Source organism: Jatropha curcas, chromosome 4 (assembly GCF_041381405.1).
Source record: "Jatropha curcas cultivar XTBG-Jc1 chromosome 4, XTBG_Jcur_1.0, whole genome shotgun sequence".
NCBI classification, from domain to species: Eukaryota; Viridiplantae; Streptophyta; class Magnoliopsida; order Malpighiales; family Euphorbiaceae; genus Jatropha; species Jatropha curcas.
The window spans coordinates 31,986,387-32,013,500 of record NC_143154.1 but is presented as its reverse complement, the minus strand read 5'-3'; the positions used below and the strand labels follow the sequence as shown (position 1 = coordinate 32,013,500).

The following is a 27,114-nucleotide window of genomic DNA, read 5'->3' as shown; positions in this document are numbered from 1 at the left end:
AAAGGATGGTGAAGACAAATTTCTTTTCCCTTTTCAGTTTCCCACCCGATCAAAATATTTGTCCATAGCATTGAATTAGTTTAAGCCACCGACGGCTGATGAAAGAGGAATGTATAATAGTCAGGCAACCCAAAGTCAAAAAAATGTGCGGATGGGCCAAAATCCCTGTTGACCAGAACAAAAGAAGTTTCCTTATTCACACGACTTTGTGTTTAGGATTGTAGCACAAGAATTGGATACACCGATGCTTCAAGTAACTACTGTTTCCAAAACAAAGAAATGGTAGCTTAAGTTCAAAAAGTGCGTGGAGTGCACTTAAAAATCACAAAATTCTGTCCCCATACGAAGCTTTTTCATCTTTACCCATCGTAGCGTGTATGGTAGGTAAGTGAGTTTATGTGCTTAGCTAAAGAAACTAATTCAACTAGTTAAAATTAATCGCTGATTACACGTCACTGGTTTAAATGTTGACGTCTCAAACTTTGACCCTTCTATTTCTGTTAGCTTCCACTTCCTTCGAGTTGCCATACCCACTTTGTCCAAAGGTGTTTTGAGTTTTTCCAGTTCAAGATATTCATATTTGATTGCCTCTCTCAGAAACATTCAGAAAATATGATCAAATCGATGCCAGTTTCTACTTTGTTGGTGAATCTTTTCTTCTTTCTCTGTGGCCAAGTCATTTTGATAACTGAGGTGGAAGCCAGTAGCAATGTATGTAAACATTCAAGATTTCCCTTTTTCTCCATACTTATTTTGGTTTTATGAGAAGTAGAACGCATATCAAATCCGTAAGTTGTTATAATGTGAATAAACAGGTTCATATTGTTTATCTGGGAAAGAAGCAACATGATGACCTCAAGCTTATCACAAATTCACATCATGATATGCTCGCTAATGTTGTGGGGAGGTATAACAGATAAACTGAAAGTCTGTGTTCATTAACAATATTTTACAAATAATCTGATCGGTCACTTTCATATGCTGCAGCAAGGAATTGGCATCACAGTTGATGGTATACAGCTACAGACATGGCTTCTCTGGGTTTGCAGCCAAGCTGTCAGAGTCCCAGGCTCAAAAGCTTGCTGGTATGTGAACATATGAAATAAATTTTGCTGCTGATTGCTTTGTTCTTGTTTATTTGTTTACTTGAATGTTTATATGTTTGCAACCGAAAGTTATATTTCCTCTGCAATACATCAGAATTGCCTGGTGTTGTTCGAGTTATACCAAATAGCCTTCTCAAACTACAAACAACTAGGAGTTGGGATTTCCTAGGCCTTTCTTCTCATTCTCCTACCAATGCTCTTCAGAACAGCAGCATGGGCGACGGAGTTGTAATAGGTGTCTTTGACACAGGTTAGTTCTGTCTCTCTCATTCATGCATATGTATATAAAATGAAAAAGTAAGAAACACTAAACAACTTGATGAAACAGGAATATGGCCCGAGTCCAAGTCTTTTAGTGATGAAGCACTTGGACCAATCCCATCCCGCTGGAAAGGAGTTTGTAAATCTGGGAAGCAGTTTAATGCTTCTCATCACTGTAACAAAAAAATAGTTGGTGCCCGTTGGTACATCGATGGATTTCTTGCTGAGTATGGAATGCCTTTAAACAGTTCTGAAAACCTAGAGTTTTTATCCCCAAGAGATGCACACGGACATGGGACTCACACAGCCAGCACTGCAGCTGGAGGTTTTGTTGGCAATGTGAGTTACAGAGGCCTTGCTCATGGAACTATAAGAGGTGGAGCGCCCTATGCTCGGTTGGCAATATACAAGGTCTGTTGGAATGTGCTTGGAGGACAATGCTCATCTGCTGACATATTGAAGGCATTTGATGATGCCATACATGACGGTGTAGATGTGTTGTCGCTGTCTATTGGGACTTCATTTCCTTTGTTTTCACATATTGATGAACATGATGGCATAGCTGTTGGTTCCTTTCATGCTGTTGCCAAAAGAATCACTGTTGTTTGTGCAGCTGCTAATGCTGGACCTTCAGCTGAGACTGTTGAGAATGTTTCACCTTGGATCTTGACTGTCGCTGCAAGCACTATAGATCGAGCATTTCCAACACCCATAACACTTGGGAACAATAAAACTTTCCTGGTATTTTATGAGCTTGCTTTCTGAAAAATTAATGAAAATCTTCTAATTCTGTTTTGTGAATGAAAATCACAGGGTCAGGCCATATTTAGAGGAAAGGAGATTGACTTTAAAGGCTTGGTTTACCCAAAGGCCTCAGGGCTGGACCCTAATGCTGCAGGGTAGTTTGATCTATTGTATCATAGCAACTTGAATTCCATTTAAAAAAAGATTTCTTCATCTGAATTGTGTGCTTGCAGTGTCTGTCAGTCTCTATCACTTGAAGCTACATCAGTAGATGGAAAGGTGGTGCTTTGCTTCACCTCAATGTCTCGTAGAGCTGCAGTAACAAGTGCTGCACAAGTTGTCAAGGAAGCTGGTGGAGTTGGGTTGATTGTTGCCAAGAATCCCAGTGATGCTTTGTATCCCTGCAGTGGTGACTTCCCATGCGTTGAAGTGGACTATGAGATTGGAACTCAGATACTCCTTTACATCCGTTCTACCAGGTAATTAATGTCCATCAACTTCATTGCTTATTATTTTTCATCCTTGGACTAAATACAAACGCAGGTTCCCTGTAGTAAAGTTAAGCCCTTCCAAAACAATACTGGGAAGGCCTGTATCGGCAAAGGTGGCATATTTCTCATCTAGGGGGCCTAACACACTTGCTCCAGCAATTCTTAAGGTACATTCTGTTTCTTAATCATGTTTTTATTTGTTAAATCATTTGAAAACATATTTATTCTGTTCACAGCCAGATATAGCTGCACCTGGGATGAATATATTAGCTGCTACTTCGCCTCATGATGCATTTGAAGACATTGGATATGCAATGCATTCAGGAACATCAATGGCAGCTCCCCATGTCTCAGGCATAGTGGTTCTTCTCAAAGCATTGCATCCTGATTGGTCCCCAGCGGCCATTAAGTCTGCTTTAGTCACAACTGGTATTCTTTAATTGCTTTACTTATCTGCTCCACTGTCTTGAAAGACTGCAAACAGACACTCAATTTTCATAATCCTTAATGCAGCATGGAGGAATCATCCTTCAGGTTTTCCGATATTTGCGGAGGGATCTCCTCTAAAGCTGGCTAACGCCTTCGACTTTGGAGGAGGCATTGCAAACCCAAACGGAGCAGCAGACCCTGGTCTTATATATGACATGGATACAGCTGATTATGTCCATTACCTTTGTGCAATGGGCTACAACGACACTGCGATTTCTAGGCTTACAGAACAACCCACACAGTGCCCCAGCAAAGAACTATCCATTTTGGACGTGAACCTTCCTTCCATAACCATACCAAATCTTAGAAAACCCGTCAACCTCACCAGAACAGTTACAAATCTTGGACCCTCTAATTCCATTTATAGAGCAGTGATTGAGCCTCCATTTGGTATTAATGTATCAGTAAAACCTAGTGTATTACTTTTCAATGATGAAACTAAGAAAATCACCTTCACTGTGACAGTTACTACAACCTACCAGGTGAACACAGGGTACTTGTTTGGGAGCCTATCTTGGACCGATGGTGTACACATTGTGACAAGTCCATTATCCGTGAGAACAGAGATCTTACAACCATATATCGATCAAAACTAAGTATTTATTGAAAAGAAATTTCAGTTATTTCATGTATACCAAGATAATTTAAATTTATCTGAAGGTTTTTTTTTTTTTTTTTTTTTTTTTTTGTATTCTTCTATGATCTCAGCCATTCTTTGGAGAAGGTATTTTTTAGTACACAATCTTATCCTTTTTACTAGTCATAGAAGGATTGATTTTTATGAGTTTAATTTCCTTTCAGCTATTTCTACAGATGTTTTTTTCTTATAGATTGTTGTATTATTAAGATATAAGATTACTTATCCCTTGGGGTATAATATTAATGAGTCGTCCATCTCTCTGCTTATGAGAAAGGAAACAAGATGTCCAAGAAGAATACCTTATATTCTGGATCTGAACATTCCTCCCATTACCATTCCAAATCTGAGAAAGTCTGTTACTACAGCATATGGGTACAATAGCATAGCCTAGGTTGTGTCATTTCTTATTCCCTTTTATTTTACAGTGTAATGCATATTTCAAGCAATGATATTCTCAATGCAAAAGGTAGACTGGCTGATTTAATGAAAGAGTTGCAGAGGAAACGTTTGTTTCATGGGAAGTGACAGAAAATGGAAGAGTTACAGAGGAAAGAAGGAGGAGAAGGTGAAGAAGAATCGGGGAAGAAGAATCTGCAAGAGAGAAATAAGGAGGAAGTCTCTCATGTACTAGTTAAACTGCCTTGTAACTAAAATGACTAAATAAAATCGATCCTTGCAGATTTACTTTCTTCTTTATTCTTTTTTACTGACAGCACCTTCAATGGTTCATGTTATCCGTATTCACAACAACGTCTACAGCAATATTTGCATCTGTTTTCACAGCATCTGTATAAACATTCACAACACTCCATCAGCTGCTGGGAATCCTTACCGCCTGCAAATAAGGTCCATATGCCAATGCCTTTCTATGCACTACAGTTAAGTATGATCTTGGAGAGCAGAACATGTTCTACATTGGCTCGATCCCCTGCGTCGTTGATCATCAACATTATTAAATTCTTGTTCCACTTTCACTTTCTACTGATTGGAAGTCTGACCTGGACAAGATCATACCATAAAGAGAGGTTCTAGGGTAAGCATCTATTGCCATCATCTTGCCTAAGTCCTTAGGTGAACATTACAATTTTTAGTTCTCATTATCTATATCACTATCACCTTTCTCCAAGCCATACCTTAAAAGCAGAGTCCCACTGACAAAAATTAAAAGCAAAGGAACAACTAGGATAGAGGAATGCCAAAGAAATCTTATGGCTGGGCCTTAAATAAAGCTATTACACTGCTATTCCAATAATTTATTTTGACCATCAAGCTCTGTGAACAACACAAAATTTTCAAATTAAAAAGTTCTTTTTCTTCTGAATACTTGTGAAACCTATCAAATATCAAGGAGATGATTTTTACTTGACTTCAACATCATGTTTTCCAGCACTTGATAATTACCCAACAGGCTTTTGTGGTCTACTGCACTATATTGACGGAGTAAAAGGCGGGAAAAGGCTGCTAAAATTAAAAGAAAGGGTAGCAACTGGTAGACAAAGGCACCAACTTCAAAATTCCTGCATTTCTTTACAAAAAGTCATGCCTAAAATGATGTATCATACTCCACAATGGAAGTTTGCTCTCACCATCTCTTTCCACTCCACTACCCTAATCAATAACATTTATGTATTTGCTTTTGTACTAGTTGAGCACAGAGCAAAAAAGTGTATCAAAAGAAAAAAGTGTATCACTTTCCTCTTATCCATCAAATGGCTTTAATATATCTACGTACGCTATAATACATAACTAGCTTATAAAACTGATAATTTACCATGGAAATCTAAAATCCCATGATCACTATGTTCATGTCTATTATAAAGATTATCTGATGGATACCAACTTGAAAAATTGGAGAGGATCAAGAAAAAGCCATTTGCTTGTGATTTTAGCTCTATTTTTATTTCAACACCATCTTCATATTTTTGAAATATATGTTCAGGCCACTAAGAAGGTAGGTACGCATCAACTTCAATTTCCAGCATTTCCTCATATGAAGAACTTAAAAGGGAAATGTTTTACAGGTGCATATTGTGTACATGGGAGAGAAGTATGAAGATCCAGCAACTACCAAAAAGTTTCACCATAAAATGCTGTCAACCTTGTTAGGGAGGTAATCCACAGAGCTCATTATAAAATTCAAAAGCTGATATTATGTTTCTTTCTATAAAAAGCCATCAAAAGTTTCTTATATTTATCTTGAAGCAAGGAAGCAGCAAAAAGTTCCATTCTCTACAGCTATAGACATGGCTTTTCTGGATTTGCAGCAAGGCTATCAGAATCTCAGGCAGTAAAAATTGCAGGCACTGTAATTTTCTCAGAACACCACGTGTGATCTATGTTATTTGCAGATCTTATAAGATTGTGGCCCTTAACTTGCAGACTTTCCTGGTGTCATCCGAGTAATTCCAAATAGCATTCACAAGCTCCACACAACTAGAAGCTGGGAATTCATTGGGCTCAATCATCATTCCTCGAGAAATCTATTAACACAAAGCAACATGGGTGAAGGAACTATCATTGGTGTCATAGATTCAGGTATTACCTCTTTAATGCAGATAACCTTTCACAGTAAATCCTAAATTTGAATGTAAATGAAATTGTGCAGGAATTTGGCCAGAGTCCAAAAGTTTTAATGATCAAGGGATGAGGCCTGTCCCGTCTCATTGGAAAGGAATATGTCAAGGGGGAGAACATTTTAACTCATCCAACTGCAATAAAAAACTCATTGGGGCTCGTTGGTTCATAAAAGGATTCAAGGATGTGATTAGTAAGCCTGTTAACACAACTAATAGTATGGAGTTTCTATCACCCCGGGATGGAAGTGGCCATGGCACTCACACGGCTTCAACAGCAGCTGGCTACTTCGTAGAAAAAGCAAGCTATAAGGGACTAGCTGCAGGTGTGGCCAGAGGAGGAGCACCTCTTGCTCACTTAGCAGTATACAAGGTTTGTTGGGACATTGAAGGTGGAGGATGCTCTGATGCTGATATTCTAAAAGCGTTTGATAAAGCCATACAGGACGGAGTGGATGTACTATCAATCTCAATTGGAAATGAAATTCCTTTATTCTCTTATGTAGATCAGCGTGATTCAATTGCAATTGGTTCCTTCCATGCAATATCAAATGGAATCCCTGTGATCTGCTCTGCAGGAAATGATGGTCCAAACTCACAAACAATTGTGAACACTGCACCTTGGCTCATCACTGTTGCAGCCACTACGATTGACAGGGCTTTTTCAACAGCAATTACTCTTGGAAATAACAGAACACTACGGGTAAAGTAACAATTATTGAAAGCGAATGGGAATCAGGCATTTTGTCGGTCTCTTTGTTATCATTTTGTTTGTTGCAGGGAAAATCTATTGATGTAAGCAAACATAGCCATGGGTTTTTTGGCCTTACGTATTCTGAACGCATAGCTGTTGACCCCACAGTTGACTCTGCGTAAGACCTTAATTTGCTTTCCTTTCTCTTCCTTTTTCTTTATAAATATTTGTCCCCTCTCCTTCTATATTCTGTGTCTCTAAAATTCCGTTTCTTCAGTAAGGATTGTCAACTTGGAAGTCTGAATGCAACATTAGCAGCAGGGAAGATCATTCTGTGTTTCTCAAAATCAGATGCACAGGATATAGTTGCTGCATCAATATCTGTGTTCAAAGCAGGAGGGATAGCACTCATATTTGCACAATATCAAAATGATGGACTTAAACCCTGCAAATTGATTGCATGTGTTAAAGTAGATTACGAAATGGGAACACAAATACTTTCTTATATTAGAAAAGCAAGGTAAGGAAAATGTAAGCTAACACGCCCCAATGCAGACACACACAGAAAAAACATGGCTGTTAGACAAAAAGAATACTAATTTCTTCACATGTACATGAAGGTTTCCAATTGCAAAGTTGAGTTTTCCCAAGACTGTAATTGGCGAACAGGCATCTCCACAAGTTGCACCATTCTCATCCAGAGGACCAAGTTCGATTTCCCCAGCAGTGCTAAAGGTATTGGCCGACAAATTATCCTCCCATTTAATGCCACTATGAATGTGATTGGTGAAGGAATCATCAAGCAATCATCCATAATACTGTAAAACTTAAACTTGAAAATATGAGGTGAAAAAGAGCAAATACAAAGAACAAGGGATGAGATTTGGAAGCGCATTATCCATGGAAAAGCATGAAGCTTTGGCTTGAGGCATGCTATTTTAGAATTTCAGATTATGAAAAAAACCACTTAAGTAATAGACGAATATTCCAAAGAATTAAAAATCTGCAGAGAAATATCTAAATATTTAGTATAATTTAAAATAAAGGAAGGAAGTGCTTTTAGTGATTATTTGCTATTGTTTATATTTGTTCTGTTAAACAAGTGCAAAACTAAACAATCACAGAATAAAGTACCTGGTTTCCAAAAACATGCTAAGCAATTATAGAACTGCTGAGAAGTTCCAAAGAATTTTCCTCTGAGATCATCTCAAGTTCTCAACACCATAGAAGTGGTTGATTATTAATTGTTATTATCTTTTAATTATCTAGAATGTCTAACACCTACTCCACTTTCTTTCTTTTTATCCCTAATGATGGTGGTAGCCTGACATAGCTGCCCCAGGCGTGGATATATTAGCTGCATATGGACCGGCTGCGAAAAATGAAAATGACCACACCTATGCTTTGCTATCAGGCACATCGATGGCTTGTCCCCACGTAGCAGGAATAGTGGCTCTCATAAAATCTATACACCCGAACTGGTCTCCTGCAGCCATACGATCAGCTCTCGTCACCACAGGTGAGTGACATACAAAACCATACTATTCACTAGCTGTTTAGAGCACAATAACTAGCTGTAAAATGCAAATCATAGCAAAAATATGACCCCATCATGGAAAATGCAGCTTCCCAAACCGGTACGGATGGAATGAACATATATGAGGAAGGCCCCACCCGCAAGCCAGCAGACCCATTTGATATAGGTGGAGGACAAGTTAATCCTGAGAAGGCAGTTGATCCAGGGCTTGTTTATGACATTAGCACGGAAGACTATGTTCAATTCCTCTGCTCCATGGGCTACAGCAGCTCATCCATTAGCAGCTTAACCAAGGCCGCCATAAACTGCAAGCAAAACTACCACATTAAGTTGAATCTGAACCTCCCTTCTATCACTATCCCAAATCTAAACAGAAAATTAACGGTGTCGAGAAAGGTGACAAATGTTGGAACCATAAATTCGGTGTATAAAGCAATAGCGCAGGCTCCATTCGGCATAAGGATGACAATAGAGCCACAAATTTTAAGCTTCAACTCGACCACCAAAAGTGCTTCCTTTGAAATTACCTTCTTTTCGACTCAAAAAGTGCAGGGATATTACAAATTTGGGAGCTTGACATGGACCGATGGCAAGCATTTCGTTAGGAGTCCAATAGCAGTAAGGGATATTAAATCATATGCAGATGTATGAAATTGCGGAAATATTGAATGCTATGCATTATGCAATAAAGAAATTTTAGCGAATTTGATAATTTGATTGCTTGCCTCTGTTTAATCTTTAGAAATCACCATCTCTGTAACTCCAATTTGAGCTCTGACACCGAGAGAGAAGCAACCAATTTACCGGAAGAGAACTGCAATAATTTGTAGAGCCAATAAACGATGATACGATCTGTAGCTGAATTGATCAACCGTATGGCTTTACGTGCATGGCGCTATTGAGTTAAATTTATTAATATAGTTAAATTAATAAAAAATATAATCAACAAAATTAAAAGTACTTTGTAATATAGTTATACAATAAATTTCACAAACCGTGTTCCAGTAACAACATTTCAAAACAATTTTTTTCTTAAAAGCAACAAGAATGTAATTAAATTTGTTAATTAAACTCACACCTAGATTAAATTTGCTAAATAAACTAAATATAAATACTATTTAATATTTATATTCAATACTAAATAAAACTGTTTATCATCTCAAAAAAAAAAAAAAATGTTTAGGTCGGCCCATTAATGAGGTCCAACGTTATGCATGGGCTAGTTGAGACGAGAAGCCCAGCCCCAGCAAAGTTAGAGATTAACTCGCAGAGATGCAGACGGGGGATTTTATCCGAAACTTCAATTTTCTTCTCTTCTGCTCTGCTGACACTAACCGACCATTCCCTCCCTCCCTTGCTCCTTCGCTGCAGTAATGGCGGCTCCTTCTCTCCCCGCATATCATCATCTCAGCTCTTCGTTTTCGAAGAAAAATAGCTCTTGCAACCATTACATTGCTAGTAATGTTGACATTAAGCTGCGCTCTTCTCTTTTAGCTTCGCCCATTAGCTTGTCTTCAAACCCCAATTTTTCTCTGCAATTCCTTGACAGGAAACACTCTCCTCTTCTTCCCTCAACTCCCTGGCGTCTCTCTGTCATTGCAATGGCTCCCCCTAAGCCAGCTGGCAAGACCAAGAAAGGTATGTCTGTACATACACAACCGTGGTATACTCAATTTTTTTTTATCCCTTTGATTTTCCTTTTCTGGTTCCATAATTCAATTCTAATTGCTTACGTTTTAGAAATTTCTGTTTTGTTCTCTGTGTTGCAGTGGTTGGATTGATAAAGCTGGCTCTCGAGGCCGGTAAGGCAACTCCTGCTCCTCCTGTGGGGCCAGCACTTGGTGCTAAGGGCGTAAACATTATGGCCTTCTGTAAAGATTACAATGCCAAAACTGCTGATAAAGCCGGCTATATCATTCCTGTTGAAATTACGGTCTATGATGTTAGTTCTATCATCCTGGGTTTTTGTTTTTGCATTGCAAATTCTTCAAACTTTTTGTGGTTTTTATGCTCCTTTCCTTTTTTGTTTATTAAAATATCATTTTCTTGCTTTTTTATGATTAATTCAGGATAGAAGCTTCACTTTCATTTTGAAGACACCACCTGCCTCAGTTTTACTGCTTAAGGCTGCAGGTATGCTCGTAATTCTATTACTCACCAACTGTTTGATGTTTTGTCCCTATAACATTTGTTCATTCCTCGTTTTATTCCCATTCCGTTTGAATTATTTTGCAATTTTATAATAGTGTTAGTTGTTACACCAATAGTTAAAACAATTGGACTATTGAAGGCTTCAAACCATCTAAGAGATGCATGCATGTGCAATGCACAATGAGCCATCAAGAGTGGCTATAGAACAGTCAAACGATTAAGATCATTTAAGTTGGCAGCCTTTTGCACTATATAGGTTCTAGTTTGTGGCAATGCAAGTAATATGCTTCATATTTTTGCAAATAAAAATCAATTGTTGGGAACAAGCTGAGTAGCTGAGTTGTACTTGAGTATGTATGAACAATAAATCGTGTTTGAAGAGCTGGAAAAGGCTCAAGTTTTAATAGGTAGCGTTACAAGGGTGTTTTACACCTTTTTGAGGTTTGGTATAGTACCTGATGGAGGACCAGAATCTTTATTGTTTTGTGGATGTTTATATCCCGTGTATGACCTAGATGTATGAGGTCTGCCTTGGTGGCTATTTGGAGATGGTACCTATAACCATAGTGAGGTAAAAAAAAAAAAAAAAAGATGTTGAGGCATATGGTTGAGCAATAATCTATAAGTCATCATCCTCACGCTCCTTTATTTTCATTGTGCCTGTGGTGATTAGTAGCATGTGATTCTAATCATTCTATCTATCTCAAGAAAAGAAACATGGGATTCTTAATTTTTCTGACTATGATGATTTGATAAATGAAATTTGGTACTCAGTCATTAATGTGCCCCTAAAGCATATGAACATGCATAAAGCAGCCTCAGTGGTGCCAGAGCTAGCTTGTTGTGCCTTAGTCCTTATAAGAACTGGGTGTGTGCTCAACTTATGATCTCACTGAACCTTGTCATCTATACACAGCTCTTGTTGAAATGAAACATAACTTATTCTCCTGTCTTAAAGTTCTTTTTGTTATTTAATTCTGTTTTGCTCCCATCCCAAATCAAGTGTTGTATGACTTTGTTGATTCTTTTCCATCATGGTTATGTGGTTAGTCCTAGGAAACATGATAAGTCACTAGCCATTTTATCCCCTTGTCATTGTAGAATAGTAATAGTATAATATCATTGTACATAGTTTTGTGATCAAGCATTCGATTAAAATTTTTTATGATTGTAACATAGTTATTTGCGGTACTGGGTGATTAGGAGTGGAGAAAGGTTCTAAAGACCCGCAAAACGAGAAAGTGGGAAAGATCACAATTGACCAATTGCGTGCGATAGCCACTGAAAAGCTACCAGACTTGAATTGCACCACCATTGAATCAGCAATGAGAATTATAGCAGGCACTGCAGCTAACATGGGGATTGATATTGATCCTCCTGTTCTTGAACCCAAAAAAAAGAAGGAAGTCTTTTATTATTGATGTCTGTATTTAGAATTATCTAAGAAATCAATTTGAATTTTTGCCGGCCATGGCATGCGATGTTGTCCTTTTCCAAGTAGATGTCAATAGTTCTGCTGGAAAAACCAAATGAAGTGGTGGGGACAAGCTGTGGATAATGAAGCCAAAAACGCGAGGAATTAATATTATCATATTCTGAACACTGTTTTGGTTAAAAATTTGTTTTGTGATGATTGTTTGCAGCGAAATTAAAAGATGATTTGTTTTCAACGCAACATCAAAGACACGTAGAGAGAAGAATATACTGGTTGCTAGTGAAATTATATCAATACATAAATGATGATGCCCGAGCCAAGAGTCTCCCTTGTTCTTATTCTTATCTAGTACCATTTCGCCAGTGGTTGGTACACAACTGTCATTACATGCCAACTTCTTTCTCTGTTTACTTCTTTTGAAAATTTTGGAACATGTTTTCGACAAAGATACATTTTTTTTTTTAGTTGAAAGTATTTATTTCCTGTTGCATTCTTCCTTTTTCCTCTCTTTTTGAAGAGTATATAATATAATCTCTCGTCCAATTAAGAAATAAAGAAAAGGTTCATTATAGTATTTATTTAAGAAACAGAGGATAAAAAAAAAAAAAAAAAAAATACTAGTACTTTGGTAGGTAGGAATAGTATCCAATATCCGTGGCGGCCCATAAGAGGGTAGAAAGGTAAAAGCGAGCATTACTTTAATGTTAATTATTTACTATGAAACAAATTTGCTTTACAGACGGAAACAAACGCTGGTTATGATTTGTATTGGAGCTGTCTGTATCCACTTATAAACCACACTCAGCTCTCATCATGATTTGGAATATATATATGTATGTTTTCATCTTATGACATATTCTTCTTCTCCGTCCATCTGAGAAAGACAGAATCCTCCGTCACTAGTACGACCTCAACGAATCCATCCACTTGATCCCTAAGGTACTTTCTTTCCTTATTCCCCTCTTGTTTACTCGATTATTATTTATTCACGCTATATTGTTCGATCTATTTGCCGAAATTTTCAACTTTCTTGGATCTAAAAGGGAATCTTCTAAGTTCAATATTATTTTTGGTATAGCATTTTAAAAGTTCGATTACCTTTTGCCCTTGCTGTAAGTTTTATATTTTGTTTTGGTTTGTTGGTGTCGTGAAATTTTGCTTCTTTTACTCATCTTTTTTCTTTTTTCAGGGTCCTTTTTTTTCCCTCTTTCTTTCGTTCAATAATATTTTTATGGTTCTATCTGGCTTTGTGTGATTTCAGGATATGTGTTGGTCTTCTGTCTAGGACTTTCAAGGATTAATTATATCTATATAGTATGGTGGTTTTCTGGTTAATGCTGGTCATTGAAGTTTGTTAATATAATTTTTTCTGTTTTAGAAAATTCAAACGTTTATAGTTATATTGCGAGATTGTTTTGTCTTCGCTGTTCAGTGGGAGGAAAGAGTCCGTTAAGTGTGATATTGCTTTTTGAAGAGGAAAATCAATAGCTGGCTTATATCACTCTATTGAATTGTTTTTCTTTTCTAGTCTGCTCATATGCTCGAATAAAACCATCGCGATATTGAAATGATTGTATAAGTAACTGTTGACTATCTCACGAGATATTGATTGAATTGAAAGGACACTTATCATTCTTGTGCCTTCACATCATTTGATCAAAGCAATATACATGGTAACAATGATTAACAAAAGATGTAGCATCCAATTCAAGAACAGATCCCAAACTTGATATGGTAGGCAAGAGTTGCCAACTTGGCCTCATATGATTCATATTTGAGAATTTTCTGGGTTGCAAAAGATTATTTTAGATGTACTTATTTTTGAAGGCACATATGTATTTTACGTTCATTCTTATGCTCTAGAATGATGAAAGCATAATTAGAATTCTAAGATGAACTGTTATAAATGGCTGAAGTCAAATGTAATTGTTTATGGATGGGAGCTTTATAGTGTCTTTTATTTGGACATGACCAGATAATAGCAATCAATTGACATGAGATATTTAATCATTGCCAACAGACTTGAATGAATATTTCTGGATTAAATTGATGCTTTTGTTGGTTAAATTCAGATGGAAGTGCAAAATTCTGAACCTGCTCATGTAATTGAGGTCCACAGAGATGTACCATCCATTGAACGGAATCTGGCTGGGAGTAAGATTTGTGGGGGAGCAGCATGTGGATTTTCAGATGCTGGAACCAGTTCTAAAGATGCAAAAGAACGATCAGCGTCCATGCGGAAGCTTTTGATTGCAGTTGTGCTTTGTGTTATCTTTATGAGTGTAGAAGTTGTTGGTGGCATCAAAGCCAACAGTCTTGCGATCTTGACTGACGCTGCTCATTTGTTATCAGATGTTGCAGCATTTGCAATATCCTTGTTTTCACTTTGGGCATCAGGATGGGAGGCAACCCCGCGTCAGTCTTATGGTTTTTTCAGGATTGAGATACTTGGCGCACTGATTTCCATTCAGATGATATGGCTCCTTGCCGGGATCCTTGTATATGAAGCCATTGCGAGACTTATCTATCACACCGGTAAAGTTCAGGGTTTTCTTATGTTTGTTGTCTCTGCGTTTGGTTTGGTGGTTAATATTGTCATGGCACTCTTGCTGGGTCATGAGCATGGTCATAGTCATGGCCATGATCATGGGCACGGCGGGGAGGATCATGGTCATGCACATAACCATGGGCTAAACATAGATACGCGTCACCACCACCATCATCATGAGAGGAGCTCTGAGCACTATGATGAGCATCATCATACTCATGATTCACATCATTCTGAGCCTCTTCTCAGGACGTACTCAGAAAGTGAGCCTAAAAAAAAGAAACAACGGAACATCAATGTACAGGGGGCTTATCTCCATGTGTTGGGAGATTCCATTCAAAGCATTGGGGTGATGATTGGCGGGGCAATAATTTGGTATAAACCAGAATGGAAGATTATTGATCTGATATGCACTCTTGTATTTTCAGTAATTGTATTAGGCACAACGATCAGGATGTTGCGGAATATTCTGGAGGTTCTGATGGAGAGTACACCGAGAGAGATTGATGCTACTAGACTTGAGAAGGGTCTCTGCGAGATGGATGAGGTGGTTGCTGTCCATGAACTGCACATTTGGGCCATAACAGTAGGGAAGGTTCTATTGGCTTGCCATGTTAAGATCAAACCTGAGCCTGATGCTGACATGGTACTTGACAAGGTCATAGACTACATTAGGAGAGAATACAATATCAGTCATGTAACCATTCAAATAGAGCGCCAGTAAGTAGAGGTTATACACTGTTTGATTAATATCAGCTGTATGGTTCAGAACAATTTAGTCTATAATTCTTTTTTCATCTGTTAAAAGATCATATCATTGACTGCTTTTTATGAGATAGAGTGAAGGGCTTTTGGCTCATTTCTCATGAGCCATTCACATAATTTAACCTTTTTCATGGTGAATGTCTTTCTTTGTTGTCTGCAATCAGTTTTACCGCAAGCGTTAGCGCGGAAAATGGAAAAAAAATGTAATAGAAAATTCTTCTGTGTCAACCCTAGCCTTCTACCTTCGGTCTAGCTATCCCCTCCTTAGCCAGGTCAGACCCAACCTTTATAAAAATGGATTCCTTTTTGGAACGCTTATGAACATATCTCCAGCAAAATTCTCAATGATAATATCGAATGATTACTGGAATTAAATGAACCAGTCTCTGAAGTTCCTTTAAAAGACTGAAAATGTTGAGCTTGACAAGTAATTTTATAGGCCAAATACATATAACTCTGCACATTTTGTGGAAAAACCGTGTGACATTTTAGATTTTGTGTAGGACATATTACAAGTTGCGAATTTTAGTCATATTATATACATCTCTCCACTTCTAATGATAAATTTTAAGATTTTTGACTTTTTATGAAAAATATTGATTTTGTGTGATTAGGACATTTTTGAAAATAATAATTTTTAAATTTTCAATAAGTCGTTAGTCATTCTAATTATCTAACCTATTTTATACCATATGATATTATCTGTTGAAATGATATTAAAATTAATAATAAATAAAAGTTATATGTATGAAAACGGTAACCATAAAAATAAAACAACACTTTCAGTGTCCATTTATAATGATAAATAACTTATTTTACTGGTATAGGAAAAAACTAATCATTTTAAAGAAAAATGGTTTTCATTTCCAAAAACATTTTTTTATTTTTACATGTTGACAAATTGAGTATAATTTTATAAAATCCAAAGGTTACCCTTCTGATGGGCAGTCATATAGGTTCTTTTTGGCTATAGTATGGGGTCTTGTGGTCAGCTTGATATGATTATCTTGCTCGCTCGATACGTCATTAAGAATTGCAGAGGCAATATAAATTTTTGTCCAAGAGTTGTGTCACTTAGGAAACTTTCGGTAATTTTAACAAAATATTTCTCTGTCTATTGCTTAGTATTCTGCTTGACTGAATGCTTCCTAAAATTAACCTGTAGGAAACATTGAAATCAAGTTTGAACCATTCCATGTCGAAGCTTTCAAGCCCAAAAGTCCAATGATATACTCCTTTGGACTAAAAAGCCCTAAACGAAGGCTAGTTCTAGAGCCGATATCTTTTGTACGTCTAACGGACAGCTCGTATAAGGTCTTTTAGGCAATAGTTTAGGGTCTTGTGGTCAGCCGAACATATCTATCTCGCCTGCTCGATGTATCATTAAGAATTGCATACACAATATAAATTTGTGAGCAAGATCCGTTAAACTTGGGAAACATTTGGTAGTGTGGCCCAACATCTCTCCTTCTGTTGCTTCGCACGTTATTTTGAGACCATAATATTTCATCTATGGACTTGTAGGAAGCATTGAAATCAAGCTTGGGTCATTCCATGTCGGATCTTTTGGGCCCAAAAATCCAAAGGTACCCCTTTGTTCAAGGAAGCGTTGTACGAAGGCATGTTCCAGAGTCGATATCTTCTGTATGTCTCATGGGCAGCTCATACAGAGTCTTCTAGTCAATAGTTTAAGGTCTCATGATCAGCCTGATATGCCTATCTCGCCTGCTCGATGCATCATTAAGAATTGCATATGCAATATAAATTCATGCACAAAATCGGTGCCACTCCAAAGCATTCGACAGTTTTGGCCCAATATCTTCAGTCTGTTGCTTCCCACACTATTGTGAGACCATAATATTTCATCTATAGACCTGTAAAAAGCATTGAAATTAAGCTAGGCCCATTCCATGCCTGAGCTTCTGGTTCCAAAAATCCAAAAGTATACCCCTTTGGTTTAAGAAGCCTTGTATGAAGGCCTGTTCCGGAGCTAATATATTCTGTACGTTTGATAGGCAGCTCGTATAGGGCCTTCTATGTGATACTTTAGGGTCTCATGGTCAACTCAACATGCCTATCTCACTTGCTCGATGCGTCATTAAGGATTACATATGCAATATAACCTCATGCGCAAAATCGATGCCACTTCGGAAGCATTCGGCAGTTGTGGCCCAATATCTCTCATGTTGTTGCATCCCACGCCATTTTGAGACCACAATATTTCATCTATAAGCCTGTAGGAAGCATTAAAATCAAGCTTAGCCCATTTTATGTTGGAGCTTCCAGGCCCAAAAATCTAAAGGTAATACCCTTTTGGTCTAAAATGCCATATATGAAGGCTTGTTCCAGAGTTGATATCATCTCTACGCCTGTCAGGCAGCTTGTATAGGGTCTTCTAGGCGATACTTTGAGGTCTCGTGGTCAGCTAGCATGCCTATCTCTCCTGCTCGATATGTTATTAAGAATTGTATACACCATATAAATTCATGTGCAAAATCGATGCATCTCTTGAAGCAATCGGTAGTTTTGGACCAATATTTCTTTGTTTGTTGCCTAACATGCCATTTTGAAGCCATAGTATTTCGTCTAAGACCTGTAGAAAGCATTGAATTCATTTTGGGCCATTCCGTGCCGGATCTTCCAGGCCCAAAAATCCAAAGGTATACCCCTTTGGTATAAGAAGCCCTGTTTCGGAGTTGATTTTTTTTATACGCCTGACGGTGAGCTCATATAGGGTCTTCTAGGCTATACTTTTGGGTTTCAGGGTCAGCCTGGCATGCCTCTCTCGCCTGCTTGATGCGTCATTAAGAATTTCATATCACTCATGCGTAAAATCAGTGCCACTATAGAAGCATTCGGTGATTTTGGTCCAATATCACTCTGTCTATTGCTTGGCACACTATTTCGAGACCACAATACTTCGTCTAAGACTTAGAGGAAGCATTGAAATCATTTTTGGTCCATTCTGTGTTAGAGCTTCTGGGTCCAAAACCCTTTGGTCTAAGAAGCCCCGTATGAAGGCTTATTCCAGAATAGATATCGTCTCTACGCGTGACGGGCAACTCGTATAGGGTCTTCTAGGTGATACTTTGAGGTCTCATGATCAGCCTGATATGCCTATCTTACCAACTCAATGTAACACCCCTTCCCGGTCCACCCGTAAACCCGAATGAACCGAGTCGAGATGTTACAAAACTGGTTGACTGTATGGTCTGACATACTGAAAACATACTGTATTTGCATATAATAACATGCTGGTACTGTTTCCAAAAATAATGTAATTTATATTTACAAAACATGATACAAGTTTACAAAATGAAATGGGCCCAATTGTGTGCCCTGTACATGCCATAAAAAGAAAAACAAAATGAGTTTCTACCCTGAAGACCGAGTCTTCTACAGATGAACTGCAGCAGTTGTACGCGGACTCTCTATGGACCAGTCTCAAAACCTGCGAGTTAAACAGGTAACTCGCTGAGCAAATAATGCTCAGTGGATATCTCAACAAATAAAGAAACAATTAAACACATACATGTATAGAAAGAACCATGGAAACATATATGGCACATATAAGCTCACACATTATGATACTTTCATAATATCTTGATTATCTTTTGTACTGTTTATAATCCTGTATAATTCATGAAATGTTATGTCAAGATATCTGAATGGCTCCATAAGGTTATAGTGAAACCGAAGTGATAAGATAAACTGTATGAAACTGGATGAAACTGTATGCTATAGGCCCCGAACCGGATTCGCCTATGCCAATATTGTCCGTTTTGGTGCCCCTAACCGGATTCGCACCGCACGGTTTAATCATATCCATTCAACGGCCTGTAGCCGGAGTTCCAAACTGTATGGAGCGCAGATCTGCTATTCTATGTCGCGACATAGCCTTATCTACATGGTTTCTACCCAACCTCAATGGAGCTTCATATTAGCATATCAACAATGTAACACAATAGCACATAAATGGTTTTACAACTTCATAGTTCATCCTATTGATTTGATTTCACACCATATAAATGCTTACATGTTGTTTTAATCCATGTTCTTATGTTGTATTTTTGTTGTAAAATGATTGGATGCATGCATGTTGAGCAAAGGAATGTGATTGCATAGCAAATGAAAAGCAAAAGAGTGTCAAAGCATCAGTCGCGAGCGCGACATTCCAAGTCGCGAGCGCGAGATGCTTCCAAGAGAGAAGTCGCGAGCGCGTCTTCAAACCTCGCGAGCGCGAGAAGTGCATTTGAGAGTCAGAGGGTTTTCTGGCTCAAGTCGCGACCGCGCAGCACAAGTCGCGAGCGCGAGATGAAGTCGCGAGCGCGCTTGTGTGATTCGCGAGCGCGAGATGCGCACACTGAGAGTCAGAGAGCTTCTGGCCAAACTCGCGACCGCGCATGTGAAAGTCGCGAGCGCGAGTTGTGCCATTTGAGAGTCAGAGAGTTTTTGGCCAAAGTCGCGACCGCGCATGTGATCCTCGCGAGCGCGAGTTGTGCCATTTGAGAGTCAGAGAGCTACCTGACTCAAGTCGCGAGCGCGCAATAGGAAATCGCGAGCGCGACTTGCTTCCCAGTATGCGCGAGCGCGCGACGTGATTCTATGCAGTCTGTGTTCTTTTGGCCATAACTCTCAATATACAACTTCAAATTGAATGATTCAAAAGCCCATGTAAAGCTAACACAGAAAGGAACAAATAACTCTTTTATGACAATTCCTAATTCCATCATTATATGGGTTCAAAATCAAGATGAAGTTGCTGGTAACATTTCCAGCAAACTCTGTTTCCGCTTCATATATTCATCCCCTGTTTTCACATCATTTCCAGTACTTCCACCCAACAACAAGCAACATATCATCTCATTGGCAACACACCACACAATTTACATGCAAAGAAAATAATAGACAACATGAGATATCAAACCTTGACGTCAAAAGGCTTGACCTCTGTTTTAGCTTCTCTTTTCTGCAACTTTGGAACTTTCTTCTCCTATACACAAGAATTCTCATAACTTATCTCCAATATAACTCAATTAAAGAGTGAATAACATATAGCTTCAAGGAATTCTACTTACTTGGAGGTGACTTAGTGCTTAACGTGCATGAAACTTGCAAGGAAACGGGAGGGAAAGTAAGAAGAGAATATGAAAATGGGAAAGTGAGTTGATAAGAACGGGTAGTCTCTAGAAGAAATGACTTGGCTGTGTAACATATCTACTTGGTACCTCAAGTGTACAAAGACACAACTTAATACCCACACTGTATGTTTGGCTGCAAACAAGGCCTAAACTTTTTCATGCAAATAAGTCCACTTATCATCCATTCTACCCCAACCAGGTTTGGTTCAACCCAACTCACCCTTCCTCTATGAAATGACTCAACTCAAGAGGATGTTACAGTTCTCCCCTTCTAAATAAAAACTTCGTCCCGAAGTTTACCTGTCCGCTTTGGGCCCTTCCGTACGAGGTCACCCTCACGGTTTTGTTCTTGGGGGAAATGGGAAACTTCCCAGGAGGTCACCCATCCTAGGATTTCCATTAAGCGAGCACGCTTAACCCTGGAGTTCTTCCAACTCTCCAGCCATTTCACCACCAAAACGCGTCCAACCATATAAGGCATCACCCCTCTTATGTACTGTCTGAACACCCTGTGCGTAGCCGATGTGGGATTCGCCTAAGGTGTAGTGCCCCAAACCTGGGATGTCACATACACCCCCCCCTTAGGGACTCAGCGTCCTCGCTGAGGTTTGCCCCACCATCGGCCAGAGGGACAAGGCTCTGGCTCTGATACCAATTGTCAGGGTCCTTGACATGGCTGAATATTGTCCGCTTTGGGCCCTTCCGTACGAGGTCACCCTCACGGTTTTGTTCTTGGGGGAAATGGGAAACTTCCCAGGAGGTCACCCATCCTAGGATTTCCATTAAGCGAGCACGCTTAACCCTGGAGTTCTTCCAACTCTCCAGCCATTTCACCACCAAAACGCGTCCAACCATTCAAGGCATCACCCCTCTTATGTACTGTCTGAACACCCTGTGCGTAGCCGATGTGGGATTCGCCTAAGGTGTAGTGCCCCAAACCTGGGATGTCACACTCAATGCGACATTAAGAATTGCATATGCCATATAAATTCCTGCGCTAAATCGGTGCCACTTTAAAAGCATTTGGAAGTTTTGGCTCAATATCTCTCTGTTTGTTGCCTGACACACCATTTTGAGGCATTAATATTTTGACTAAGACGTATAGGAAGCATGAAAATCATTTTCAAGCCATTCTGCGCAAGAGCATCTGGGCCCAAAAATCCAAAAGTATACCCCTTCGCTCTAAGAAGCCCTGTATGAAAGACTGTTTTGGAGTCGATATCGTTTGTAGGCCTCATGGGCAGCTCGTATGGGGTCTTCTAGGTGATAGTTTAGTTTGGAGTGTCATGTTCAGCCTGGAATGCCTATCTCGCCTGCTCAATGCATCATTAAGAATTGCATATCTCATATAAATTCATGGGCAATATCAATGACATTCTAGAAGCATTCGGCTTTTTTTGCATAATATCTCTTTGTCTATTACTTGGCATGCCATTTTGAGATCATAATATTTCATCTAAGACCTGTAGGAAGCACTGAAATCATTCTCAAACCATTTCATGCTGAAGCTTTCGGACCAAAAATCCGAAGGTATACCCCTTTGTTCTAATAAGCCCTGCATAAAGGCCTGTTCCAGAGCCAATATCATTTGTATGCTTGACAAGCAACTTGTATAGGGTCTTCTAAGTGATAGTTTGGATTCTTGTGGTCAGCCCGACATGCCTATCCCACCTTCTCTAATCGTCCTGCAGAATTGCATATGCCATAAACATTCATGTGCAAAATCGGTGCCACTCCGAAAGCATTCGACAGTTTTGGCCCGATTTCTCTATGTCTATTGCTTGGCACGTCATTTCAAGATGATAATATTTCTTCCAAGACTTGTAGGAAGCATTGAAATCATTTTGGGTCATTTCGTGTCGAAGCTTCTAGGCCCAAAAATCCAATGGTATATCCTTTTGGTCTAAAAAGCCTTGTATGAAGGCATGTTCCAAAGCCGATATCGTTTGTACAGCTAATGGGTAGCTCATATAGGGTCTTCTAGGTGATATTTTGAGGTCTCATGGTTAGCTCGGCATTCCTATCTCGCATATTTGATGTGTCATTAAGAATTCGATAAGCAATATAAATTCATGCGCAAAATCTCGCCTACTTCGGAAGCATTTGGCAGTTTATGCCCAATATCTCTCTCTTTGTTGCTTGGCACGACATTTTGAGACCATAATATTTCATCTAAGACCTGTAGGAATCATTGAAATCATTTTTAGGTCATTCCATGCCACAGCTTCCAAGCCAAAAAATCCAAAGATATACCCCTTTGATTTAAGAAGCTCTGTATAAAGGCCTATTCTGGAGCCGATATCGTCTGTGCGCCTGACGGGCAGCTTGTATAAGATCTTCTAAATGATAGTTTAGGCTCTTGTGGTCTAGTTTGCATGCCTATCTTGCCTGCTCGATACGTCATTAAGAATTGCATACCCCATATAAATTCATACGCAAAATCGGTGCCACTCTGGAAGCATTCGGCAATTTTGGCCCAAAACCTATCTGTTTATTGCTTAGTATGCTATTATGAGACTATAATATTTTGTCTAAGACCTGTAGGAGGCATTAAAATCATTTTTTGGTCATTCCGTGCCCGAGCTTCCTGGCTCAAAAATCCAAAGGTATACCCCTTTGGTCGTAGAGGCCCTGTATGAAGGCCTGTTCTGCAGCTGATATCGTCGGTACGTCTAATGGACAACTCGTATAGGGTCTTCTAGGTAATAATTTAGGGTCTCTTATTCAGCCTGGCATGCCTACTCGCCTGCTTGATGCATCATTAAGAATTGCATTGCCATATAAATTCATGTGCAAGATCTGTGCCGCTCTGGAAGCATTTGGCAGTTTTGCCCCAATATCTCTCTATTTGTTCTTGGCACACTTTTTTGAGACCATAATATTTCATCTAAGACCTATAGCCAGCAATTAAATCAATTTCAGGTCATTCTGTGCTAAAGCTTTCGGGCCAAAAAATCCAAAGGTATACCCCTTAGGTCTAAGAAGCCTTGTATGAAGGCTTGTTTAAAAGCTGATATCGTCCGTACGCCTAATGGGCAGCTCGTATAGGGTCTTCTAGGTGATTTTTGGGGGTCTCATGGTCAGCCTAGCATGCCTATCTCGAATGCTCTATGCGTCATTAAGAATTGCATACGACATATAAATTCGTGCACAAAATCGGTGCCACTCCGGAAACATTCGATAGTTTTGCCATATATCCTTTGTGTCTGTTGCTTGGCATGCCATTTCAAGACAATAATATTTCATTTAAGACCTATAGAAAACATTATAATCATTTTCGAGTCATTCCGTGCTGGAGCTTCTGGGCCCTAAAATCCAAAGGTAAACCACTTTTGTCTAAAAAGCCCTATGTGAAGGTCCGTTCCGGAGTCGATATTTTCTGTACACCTGATGAACAACTCATACAGAGTCTTATGGGCAATATTTTAGGTCTCATGGTCAGCCTATCATGCCTATCTCACATGTTTGATGCGTCATGAAGAATATCATATATATTCATGCGCAAAATCGGTGCCACTCTAGAAGCATTCAGAAATTTCGGCCCAATACCTATCTATCTATTGCTTGGCACACTATTTTGAGACTGTAATATTTCATCTAAGACCTGTAGGAAGCATTGAAATCATTTTTGGGGCATTCCGTGTTGAAGCTTCCAGGCCCAAAAAGCCAATGGTATACCCCTTATGTCTAAGAAGCCTAGTATGAAGGCCTATTTCGAAGTCGATATCTTTTGTACGTCTAACGAGAAGCTTGTATAGGGTCTTTTATGAAATAGTTTGGTGTCTCATGGTAGCCTAGCATGCCATGCTCGATATGTCATTAAAAATTGCATATGCAATAAATTTCAAATGCAATAAAATTCAAACGCAAAATCAGTGCCACTCCGGAAGTATTCAGTAGTTTTGGTCCAATATCTTTCTATCTATTACTTGACATGCAATTTTGAGACCATAATATTTCATCTACGACCTGTAGGAAGCATTAAAATAACTTTTGGGGCATTCTGTGCCGGAGCTTTCGGCCCCAAAATCCAAGGTATACCCCTTTGGTCTAAGAAGTCCTATATGCAAGCCTCTTCCATAGCCGATATCTTTTGTACGGCTAGTGGGTAGCTTGTACAGGGTCTTCTAAGCAATAGTTTAGGGTCTTATGGTCAACTAGGCATGCATATCTCGCCTGCTCAATGCATCATTAAGAATTGCATATGCCATATAAATTCATGCGTGAAATTTGTGCCATTACGTAAGCATTCAACAGTTTTGGCCCAATATCTCTTTGTCTGTTGCTTGGCACTCCATTTTGAGACCATAATATTTTATTTAAGACCTATAGAACGCATTGAAATCATTTTTGGGCCAATTTCATGTCGGAGCTTTTGGGCCTAAAAATCCAAAGGTATACCCCTTTGGTCGAAGTCCTGTATGAAGGCTTGTTCTAGAGTCGATATCATCTGTACGCCTTACGGGCAACTCGTATATAGTCTACTAGGCGATAGTTTGGGCTCTTATACTTAGCGTGGCATGCCTATCTCGCATGCTTGATGCGTCATTCAGAATTGCATAAACAAAATAAAATTCATGTGCAAAACTGGTGCCACTCTAGAAGCATTCGACAGTTTTGGCCCAATATCTTTGTGTCTGTTGCTTGGCATGCCATTTCGAGACCATAATATGAATGCGTATGTATTTATATTGCATATGCAATTCTTAATGACACATCGAGCAAGCGAGATAGGCATGTCACACTGACAACGAGAGCCCAAACTATCGCCTAGAAGACCCTATACGAGCTAGCTGTCTGGCGTACAGATTATATTGACTCCTAAACAGGCCTTCATATAGGGCATCTTAGACCAAAGGGATATACCTTCGGATTTTAGGCCCGAAAGCTCTGACACGAAATGGCCCGAATGCTTTAGGAGTGGTACTAATTTTGCGCATGAATTTACATTGTGTATGCAATTCTTAATAACGCATCGAGTAGGCAAGATTAGCATGTCGGGCTGACTAAGAGACCCCAAATTATCACTTAGAAGACCTAATATGAGCTACCTGTTAGAAAAACAGAAGGTATCAACTCTAGGATAGTCCTTCATACAGGGTTTCTTAGACCAAAGGGGGTATACCTTTGAATTTTTCGGCCCAGAATCACCGACATAGAATGGGCTGAGCTTGACTTTAATGATTTGTATAGGTCCATAGATGAAATATTGTGCTCTCAAAATGATGTATGAAGTAATAAACGAAGAGATATTAGGCCAAAACCGTCAAATGCTTCCGGAGTTACACAGATTTTGCGCATCAATTTATAGTGTATGCAATTCTTAATGATGCATTGAGCAGTTGAGATTGGCATGTCGGACTAACCATGAGACCCCAAACTATCACCTAGAAAACCTTATACATGCTGCCTATCAGACGTACAGAAGATATCAGTTTCGGAACAGGCCTTCATACAAAGCTTCATAGGCTAAAGGGGTATATATACCTTCGGATTTTGGACTTGGAAGCTCCGCCATGGAATGGCCCAAGCTTGACTTGAATGCTTTCTCTAGGTCCATAGACGAAATATTATGGTCTCAAAATGGCATGAGAAGCAATAGACGGAGGGATATTAGGCCAAAACTGCCAAATGCTTCTCAAGTTGCACGGATTTTGTGCATGAATCTATATTGTGTTTACAATTCTGTATGACTCATCGAGCGGGCAAGATAGGCACATCGAGCTGACTATGAGATACCAAACTATCACCTAAAAGACCCTATACGAGCTGCTCGTCAGACATACAGAAGATATCTGCTCCTGAACAGGCCTTCATACACGGCTTCTTAGACCAAAGCGATATATCTTTAGACTTTTGGGCCTAGAAGCTCTAGCATGGAATAGACCAAGCTTGATTTGGATGCTTCCTACAAGTCCATAGGCGAAATATTGTGTTCTCAAAATGGCATAAGAAGCAACAGACAGAAAGATATTGGACCAAAACTATCGAATGCTTCCAAAGTAGCACATATTTTGCGCATTAATTTATAATGTGTACACAATTCTTAATGATGCATTGTGCAGTCGAGATAGGCATACCGGGCTGACCATGAGACTTTAAACTATCGCCTAGAAAATCCTATACGAACTGCCCATCAGACGTACAGAAAATATTGGCTCTTAAACAGGCCTTCATATAAGTTTCTTTGACCAAATGGGTGTTACCTTTAGATTTTGGCCGAAAGCTCCAACATGGAAAGGCCCGAGCTTGATATTTCAATGATTCGTATAGATTTAATAATGAAATTTTGTGGTCTTAAAATGGCGAAACAACAAAGGAAGAGATATTGGACCAAAATTATCGAATGCTTTAAAACTGGCACCGATTTTGTGCATAAATTTATATTGCATATGAAATTCTTATTGATGTATCAAATAGGCGAAATAGGCATGTTGGGCTACCCATAAGACTCCAAACTATCGCTTGGAAAACCCTATACGAACTATACATCAAAAATACAAAAGATATTGGCTCCGAAAAAGGTCTCCGCACATAGA

At 39.0% G+C, this 27,114-nt stretch overlaps 4 protein-coding genes across 7 annotated transcripts; all 4 read left to right on the top strand.

Annotated features, from left to right (window-relative positions):
* Positions 1-445: 445 nt before the first annotated feature.
* Positions 446-4,420, top strand: LOC105645605 (subtilisin-like protease SBT3.8). Its single transcript, XM_012231248.4, has 10 exons — positions 446-711; positions 816-907; positions 988-1,085; positions 1,201-1,356; positions 1,435-2,108; positions 2,181-2,266; positions 2,345-2,590; positions 2,655-2,769; positions 2,839-3,031; positions 3,116-4,420. The coding sequence occupies exons 1-10, from the start codon at positions 613-615 to the stop codon at positions 3,685-3,687; spliced, it is 2,331 nt and encodes a 776-aa protein (XP_012086638.3). The 5' UTR covers positions 446-612; the 3' UTR covers positions 3,688-4,420.
* A 999-nt stretch (positions 4,421-5,419) lies between these two features.
* Positions 5,420-9,247, top strand: LOC105645606 (subtilisin-like protease SBT3.8). 3 transcript variants are annotated; one of them, XM_012231249.4, is made up of 10 exons: positions 5,420-5,682; positions 5,753-5,841; positions 5,934-6,031; positions 6,111-6,266; positions 6,337-7,007; positions 7,085-7,176; positions 7,276-7,518; positions 7,619-7,733; positions 8,322-8,517; positions 8,624-9,247. In XM_012231249.4, exons 1-10 carry the CDS (start codon positions 5,560-5,562, stop codon positions 9,184-9,186), a joined length of 2,346 nt encoding a protein of 781 aa, XP_012086639.1. In that variant the 5' UTR covers positions 5,420-5,559; the 3' UTR covers positions 9,187-9,247. The 3 variants fall into 3 exon arrangements, with proteins under 3 accessions (XP_012086639.1, XP_020539569.1, XP_020539571.1); XM_020683910.3 differs by having other exon boundaries at positions 5,548-5,686; XM_020683912.3 differs by lacking the exons at positions 5,420-5,682; positions 5,753-5,841 and having other exon boundaries at positions 5,916-6,036.
* Positions 9,248-9,812: 565 nt separating this feature from the next.
* Positions 9,813-12,304, top strand: PRPL11 (plastid ribosomal protein l11). Its single transcript, XM_012231250.4, has 4 exons — positions 9,813-10,173; positions 10,305-10,477; positions 10,605-10,668; positions 11,890-12,304. The coding sequence occupies exons 1-4, from the start codon at positions 9,909-9,911 to the stop codon at positions 12,105-12,107; spliced, it is 720 nt and encodes a 239-aa protein (XP_012086640.1). The 5' UTR covers positions 9,813-9,908; the 3' UTR covers positions 12,108-12,304.
* A 549-nt stretch (positions 12,305-12,853) lies between these two features.
* On the top strand, positions 12,854-15,481 carry LOC105645609 (metal tolerance protein 1). 2 transcript variants are annotated; one of them, XM_012231251.4, is made up of 2 exons: positions 12,854-13,060; positions 14,194-15,481. In XM_012231251.4, exon 2 carries the CDS (start codon positions 14,194-14,196, stop codon positions 15,391-15,393), a length of 1,200 nt encoding a protein of 399 aa, XP_012086641.1. In that variant the 5' UTR covers positions 12,854-13,060; the 3' UTR covers positions 15,394-15,481. The 2 variants fall into 2 exon arrangements, with proteins under 2 accessions (XP_012086641.1, XP_020539577.1); XM_020683918.3 differs by lacking the exon at positions 12,854-13,060 and adding an exon at positions 13,087-13,233.
* The last annotated feature ends 11,633 nt before the right edge of the window (positions 15,482-27,114 follow it).